The sequence below is a fragment of the Artibeus jamaicensis genome, unplaced genomic scaffold (genome assembly GCF_021234435.1).
Source record: "Artibeus jamaicensis isolate MK-2021 breed Jamaican fruit bat unplaced genomic scaffold, CSHL_Jam_final contig_47, whole genome shotgun sequence".
Lineage (NCBI taxonomy): Eukaryota > Metazoa > Chordata > Mammalia > Chiroptera > Phyllostomidae > Artibeus > Artibeus jamaicensis.
The window spans coordinates 3,032,419-3,040,197 of record NW_026521848.1 but is presented as its reverse complement, the minus strand read 5'-3'; the positions used below and the strand labels follow the sequence as shown (position 1 = coordinate 3,040,197).

The window sequence follows — 7,779 nt, the reverse complement described above, 5'->3', positions numbered from 1 at the left end:
AAAGTCAGGGCTGCTCAAATGTACCTGGATAACAGGCTAATCAATTTTTAGATCAATAAAATGCATCTATTTTCCCCATTCTTCTGCTTGGTAATTTCATCCTACAAGGACACAAGGTATATTTTAAAGTAAGTATTTACCAGACCCATTATGCAAGTGATGTATTTCTTTCTCATACTTGCCTTTGCATTTTAAGGACTAGATTTTACTGTAGGAAAGGTACAAGTCAATTTTATATATGAATACCTCTGACAAATATCAGATGCTTGTATGCAAGTGAAATCATCAATGACCTTAAAGTAATTAATTATAAGCATTAATTGTCTCGTAATAATATTTTTAAGCTTTGAAGATAGATATTTAACATTCACACATTGTATACAATACAGCATCTCTCATTACTCCGAAGAGACCACAATGTACACCGGTCTGGTCTGTGTCATCCAATCAGATTTTTGTCTTGGGGTGGAGGGGTTGGGTGAGGAATGGAACCGGAAAACTTTGATGCAAACCTTAGAATTATGTATTTCTCTAAAGTAAGTTAAATCATAGCATTTTATTTTTAATTATTCTTCAAATATATATATAGGCTTAACAAAGACTTATGAGCTAATATAAACAATTATTTATTATTTTTATATTATCTACTACACAGTTCATTATTTGCATTCTCTCAAATTAATCAAACATTTTAGAGATTTATTTACTGTACAGCAATAGAACTGATCGATTGTCTAGAAAAGATCATTTAAGACCCATAAAAAGCAGAAGCATATCATTGCAATCTTCATTACTCAGAAGAAAGTGTGTCCATGATATATAAAAATTAATTACTCCTCAAAACAAAAAGTACACAATTCAAAATAAAATCAGAATATAATTGTTATATTTATACATTTAGTATTTAAGAGAAATTTACAGGTTAGTAAATTTTGTGGTGAATAATGATGGTGATAGGAGACTCGAGGATTGGAAAATTTCAGTGTAAATAATTGCTAATGAGGCTTAGTGATCAGTGCGAGTAAAAGCTATCGTTGGGGAGCTGTCGTCAGGGTGTGACTCACTGACTCCAAGACCACTGGCAGTTCCACCTTTGTGCCTCAGGGGGACTGCAAGCCGTGAAGATGGTATCTGAGCCATTGTACTCCAGGGTGAGAGGACCACTGTCCAGGACACAGAAGAACCACTGCAGGGAGCAAGAATACTGCAGGTCTTTTAATCCAATTAACTTTTCCCTGAATTCAAATCCCTTACCTACACTTTGTTCTCCTGATAAAAAGGGCCATTTTAAAATGGAATGTGAGACGGTCCGTTGGGGTGTGAACCCACTTCATCTCCTCAAGATCGCGCCACCTGAATAAAGGCGCCCATGGAGAATCAATCTGTCTCACTCATTGGTTACCACAGGCAGTATGAATCTGGTCTCTTCCGGTTTCTGTTTTGGTGATTCCACTGGGATGGTTTTAGGACTCTTGATGAAAGTGTGGGTATTCGGCAAAGTCCCATTGGCTGCCTGGACCTTTGAGAGCCTCAGAGTTTGTGTTTGGAGATTCCCAAGCAGCTGCAAGTGATTTCACTTGGGGACTCTCCCCTACTGCCAACACTTCTCGTCATTTATCATGTTTGATTAGTTGTTGTGCTTCCTGTTTCAGGTTAAAATCCCAAGTCCACGACTGAAAGTCATCTGGTTAAGGTACCATTTGGTTTACAGAGCTGTGTCTGGAGGTGGGAGGAAAGATGTCTGATTTTGTTAAGAAAAGCCCCCGTTCTGGAAAACAGCCCTGGGGCCAGTTCTGGCTAATCGGTTGACTTATTATAAACGCATGACTAGAGTGAATTGACTTTGTTTAATACTACTCAGCTTATGTATTGTCTGCTCTAGACTCAGGAGCTGGCAATTGGTCCTTTAGATTCCCATGTGGAAGATAGTGGGGGCTCAGAGGAGAGGACCAGAACCTAGATATTATGGCTGCTTCAAGCAAGATCAGACTCCCCAGCCTCTCCAGCCGAGGACCTACTCAGCTGAGGGAACTGAATGCGCCTGAACTGGTATATTTGGGTAACTAAGATGAGCAATGCTCCCACTAGCCTTGACTGGGTCCAGTAAACTGTATTTGCATAAACTTGAGTCGACCTGCATGCTTTATCATGCTTGTTATGCGATATTTTAGCACTCTGCCGTCTCTATGTACATTTAGTATATAGGGACTAGGGGTGTCCCGCTGCGTGACTTATGGCTTGCAGTTTGCATGAATCCATCCTGGAATAAAGGCATGTCTGGCATTCTCACAGCCCCGTGAATTTTCTTCCATCTACCTGATCTCATTGACCTGCTAGCCTTGACAGGCTGCAAGGCAATTGCTGATCTTATTATGAACATTTATGTTGTGTCCAATATTTTCTTTCTGTTAGCTAACACAGGGTCTCCAAGGTCTGCGTTAAGGTGTCTGTGAAACGGGCTGAGAGGAACTCACAAAGAAAAAAGTGTAGAGAATAACAGTTTTTATTCACTCTCCGTGAAAAAGGAGGGCTGCTTTTTCCAGAACGGGGGTTTTTCTTAACAAAATCAGACATCTTTTCCCCCTCCCACCCTCCAGACACAGCTCTGTAAACCAAATGGTACCTTAACCAGATGACCTCAGTCGTGACCTGGGATTTTAACCCTGAAACAGGAAGCACAGCAATTCAATCAAACATGATAAAAGACGCAGAAGTGCTGGATAGGGAGAGTCCCAAGTGAAATCACTTGGCAGCTGTGGGAATCTCCAAACACAAACTCTGAGGCCTCTCAGTCCAGGCAGCCAATGGGACTCCTTGCCGAATACCCACACTTACCGAAGAGTCCCAAAGTCTGTCCCAGTGGAATCACCAAAATATGAAACCGGAAGAGACCAGCATTCATACTGCCTGCCACATAGCGAACCCAATGAGCAGAGACAGGGATTGATTCTCTATGGGCGCTTTATTCAGGTGGCCGCGAACTGAGGAGATGGCGGGTTCCATACCCAACGGACCGTCTCACATTCCATTTAAAATGGCCCTTTTTATCAGGGAGAACAAAGTGTGGGTAAGGGATTTTGGAATTCAGGGAAAAGTTAATTGGATTAAAAGACCTGCAGTATTCTTTGCCCCCTGCAGTGGTCTCTATCTGTGTCCTGGACAGTGGTCCTCTCACCCTGGAGTACAATGGCTCAGATACCATCTTCACGGCTTGCAGTCCCCCTGAGGCACAAAGGTGGAACTGCTTGTGGTCTCCTGGAGTCAGGGTGAGTCACACCTGACGACAGCTCCTGGAATGATAGCTTTTATTCGCACTGATCACTAAGCTCATTAGCAATTATTTACACTGAAATTTTCCAATCCCTCGAGTCTCCTATCACCATCATCTATTCACCACAAAAATTTACTAACCTGTAAAATTTCTCTTAAATACTAAATGTATAAATATAACAATTATATTCTGATTTATTTTGAATTGTGTCCTTTTTGTTTTGAGTGAGTATAAATTAATTTTTATATATCATGGACACTTTCCTTCTGAGTAATGAAGATTGCAATGATATGCTTCTGCTTTTAGTGGGTCTTAAATGATCTTTTCAGACAATCGATCAGTTCTATTGCTGTACAGTAAATAACTTAAAATGTGTTTGATTAATTTGAGAGAATGCAAATATGAACTGTGTAGTAGATAATATAAAAAATAAATAAATAATTGTGAGTTACATTAGCCTGCAAGTCTTTGTTGTCTTCCATATATATATTTGAAGAATAATTTATTAAAAATAAATGTTATGGTTCCCAACTTACTTTTTAGAGAAATACATAATTCTAAGGTTTGCATTAAAGTTTTCCGGTTCCATTCCTCACCCAACCCCCCCACCCCAAGACAAAAATCTGATTGGATGACACAGACCAGACTGGTGGGACGCTGGCACACTTCGAAGTGGTCTCGGGAGTAATGAGAGGGATGCTTTATTGTATACAATGTGGAATGTATAAAATATCTATCTTCAAAGCTTAAAAATATTATTACCGAGACACCACGTTTATAATTAATTACTTTAAGGTCATTGATGATTTCACTTGCATACAAGCATCTGATATTTGTCAGAGGTATTCATATATAAAATTGACTTGTACCTTTCCTACAGTAAAAATCTAGTCCTTAAAGACCCAAAGGCAAGTATGAGAAAGAAATACATCACTTGCATAATGGGTCTGGCAAACACTTACTTCTTAAAATATACCTCTTCTGTGTCCTCTGTAGGATGAAATTACCATGCAGAAGAATTGTGAAAATAGATGCATTTTATTGATCTAAAAGTTATCTTCCTGATTAGCCTGTTATCCAGGTACATTTGAGCAGCCCTGACTTTTCATTTCATGGTGGAAGAAGCAGAAGAATTCTGGTCAGGGTCTTGAATAAATCTGGGTAGATTGTTGGCCAGAATCAAGATGGGGGGAGGAATTCTCTGCCTTTCAATCCCTCAGCTTCCCAGCTTTGCTATCCTGTTTTTGAGTCTATGTCAGGACCCTGCCATAGTCTTTCCTTATCTGTGTGGGGATCTGCAGTTCAACCTGAACTGTGAGAGGCCATAGCACTCCTAAGAAGCACTCCTAACAGCTAACTGGGCACAAATTTAAAACCAGAGCCTGGCAACCATTGCTTCCGGAGGCATCTCACACACTGTGCGTTTGAGGGAAATGCCACAGACTGAGCCTCCAGACCCCTGCACAGTGTTCCTGCCATCTGAGTCCACCTTTGTGAATTCTTAATATTGTACTTCAATCAATTGCTGAGTCAACTTTTTGATGAAGACTAACTGGAACTTTTTAAGGAAAACATGATTAGTTGAGAGCATCCTCGGGAGGAGCTAGGGCATATGAAAGTCCAACACTGCAAGTGGGAACCCTGCAGGAATAACACTGCATTTATAATAACGCTCTATGGTTCATTGGAAACCCCATATTGGAAACTCCTGTTGGCATAATTTTCGTGGCAGGGGCCGTTTGTTGACAAGACACAATCAGCTACATTCTTATCTATATGTAGCCTAGGGGAATCTCGAATGAGTAACAGGAAGTGAATACTTTTCAGCCAATAGGAGCGAGCCACGCCCCGTGAGTGGCCCATAAAAGGCAGGCAAATCAGGTCAACTCTCACTTCTGGTCCTGGATGTGTCTCAGGGAGGGCTTTTCATCTGGGCTCCAAGATGGATTCGGGGACAGAAAACTCAGACTCCCAGAGCCCCTCCATCCAAAGTGCCACTGACCAGCCTCCCTCCCAAAAGAACGTTTTTGAAGAAAGGCACTCAGAAGTGGATCAGAAACTACTAGAAGAAAAAGGCAAGGATTCTTCCCAGTCAAGAGAGAATGACATCCAAAGACGAGGTAAAAACAGGCTGCGTGGAGGCTGGAAAGAGGTTTGAGATCAGGGGAAACCCATATTATCTATTTATTTCTTTGTTTGTTTTATAGTAACACACACCCCAGAGGGAGACCATAAAGATGAAATAACATTTTCACTAACTGATTGATCGATTGATTTTTAAAAAATATTTTTGTTTAATTTTCACGTGAGGACATGCTTATTGATTAGAGAGAGGGAAAGGAAGGGGGAGAGAAACACGGATGTGAGAGAAAAACATTGATTGGTTGCCTCTCTTATGTGCCCCGATTGAGACCTCAACCCAGGCACGTGCCCTGACCAGGAATCAAACCCACGCACAGCCTTGCAGTTTGTGGGATGCCATCCCACCAACTGAGCCACACCACTCAGGGTGAAACCCAGCACTTTTGTCTCCAGTTGGGTTTTATTTTGACATGGGTGGTAGAAAACGTTACCTAGCCTTCAGGGTGCCTGAGGAACCGTGACAATGATCCTCTGGAACCATGGTGCTCATGTCAAGTGTGACATGAGCCAAACACCCTCAGTCAAGAGAGTTGCCCACAAGTACTGACCAGTCGATGGAGAGAACTGTCCACAAATAGGGGTTTCTGTGTGCCTTCAGGGAGGCCAGTCACCTAAACTCCCTCTTTTTGTCCAGGTCAGAGGCCAAGACAAATGAGGAAGAGAATTGTAAGAAGAGGAGACTCAAAGGCAGAAATAGCTGCAATCTATCAGGTGAGATTTTACTTTGGGGGGAAAGAGGGACGGGATATGGGTATCTGTCTCTCGGGGCAGTGAACTGGGTACCAGAACCCAGTTGTGGCAGACAGAACCTTGCAGATCCTGAACTCTAGGAATGGCAGGGAAGTGAGCAGTCACTGAAACTCACACTTTATCTGCAGAACCAGAAAGCTGCTCCAATTGGGAGAGCCCCAGGAAGAGGAAACGCACTTCCAGGGACGGCCTCGGCAAGACAGCAGGTAGGAGGTTACCTTGGGGGCCAGGGGGCACAGGAGGAAAAGCGGGGAACATCAAGTGCACGGGCAGGAGAGGGTCTGCTTGGTGGTTTTGGAGACTCTGGGGTTCAGGGAGCATTTGGGGACATAGGATAAGTGTGGTCGCACAGAAATAAAAAGGGCTTGAAAGGAGCAGGATGGCTGTGGGGTTCCCCTGAGGGCACTGGCTGAGACCTGGGAGTGATGGTCCCCTGGGAATTAATCTGGCAGTCTCTCACCCACGAGCTTCCTTTGCAGGGGCCTCTCTAGAAGAGATGTGCAGCGTGACTTCGGAAAAGATAGGAAAAGTGTCTGATGCCGACCAAAGCGGTGACAGCAAAGAGACTGGAAATGCCTGTCATAGGAGAGCCCAGAGAAGGCACAGCAAGAGGCCCAGATCACGGTCCTCGGGAGTCCAGACACCTCCTCTACTTCGGAAAAGCCTGGTGACTTCCCTTCGCACCATGTCGGAGGCCATTTATCAGAACATCGTTCTGCTGCAGAAGCAGCAGCTTCCTTTCTCGCTGAGCTGGGAGAAGTATGCCCTGCTCACCCAGCTCCGGGAGCATCTGTGTACCCAGGTGCAGACCATCTATGCCATGGCCACCCAAGCAGCCTATGTCTTCCCTGCTGAGGGCTGGCTTGTCCCAGCCCCACTACCAGGTCCCTGGGGTCCAGCAGAGGATGAGGAAGAAGAAGCCCAGAGCCCCTTCTAGGCCAGAAACCTGGGGAGGTCAGCCGCTTCCTCAGACAGGAGACAGCTGAAGCTGCCAGTCAATGGGATTAGGGCTCAGCTAAAGGCAGTGGATCCCATTCAGCTGATGCAGCTCTGTGGCTACATCGGAGCTCTGCTCCTTCCCAGATTCTTCCAGATGACCAGCAGGGCCTCTTTACAAGACAATGTGTTACTACTAAGTGGTTAGAATTGTCATTAAAAAATCTTCTCCTGAATAAAGAGTGTAGTTTTTTATTTCCATGAATGGGACCAATTCAATGATAATATATTACACATCAATTTGACCATAACATGACTTCTTCAACATATACACGTGTCTACAAAAATGATAATAAACATGTTATACCTGGGGAATGGGAATTCAATTACACTAGGATAAAAAAGAAATAGCTGACTTAGACTTCTGGCCAAGATGGAGGCGTAGGTAGATAGACCTTGTCTCTTCACACAACCAAAAGGAGGGCAAAAACAAATTTAAATGAAACATAACCAGAACTGCAGGAAAACTGAACTGTATGGAAGTCTGACAACCAAGGAGTTAAAGAGGAAACATTCATCCAGAGGGGTACCAGGGGCAGAGATGGGAAGCTGGGTAGAGAGGAATCACTACAAGGCAGTGGCTGGTGGAATGGATTGTCCAACATTTGTGTACAGATAAA

At 43.3% G+C, this 7,779-nt stretch overlaps 1 protein-coding gene across 1 annotated transcript; it reads left to right on the top strand.

The window, feature by feature from the left end:
- Positions 1-5,213: 5,213 nt before the first annotated feature.
- LOC128627804 (protein FRG2-like) lies at positions 5,214-7,100 on the top strand. The gene is made up of 3 exons (XM_053667532.1): positions 5,214-5,391; positions 6,292-6,369; positions 6,643-7,100. The coding sequence occupies exons 1-3, from the start codon at positions 5,214-5,216 to the stop codon at positions 7,098-7,100; spliced, it is 714 nt and encodes a 237-aa protein (XP_053523507.1).
- Positions 7,101-7,779: the final 679 nt, after the last annotated feature.

What these genes read in the sequence shown, in the direction of transcription:
- LOC128627804 (XM_053667532.1), top strand. Translation starts at nt 5,214, where the DNA reads ATGGATTCGGGGACAGAAAACTCAGACTCCCAGAGCCCCTCCATCCAA. An exon ending in GAATGACATCCAAAGACGAG is followed by an intron (nt 5,392 to 6,291) that starts GTAAAAACAGGC and finishes CTTTATCTGCAG; the next exon opens with AACCAGAAAGCTGCTCCAAT. An exon ending in CGGCCTCGGCAAGACAGCAG is followed by an intron (nt 6,370 to 6,642) that starts GTAGGAGGTTAC and finishes CTTCCTTTGCAG; the next exon opens with GGGCCTCTCTAGAAGAGATG.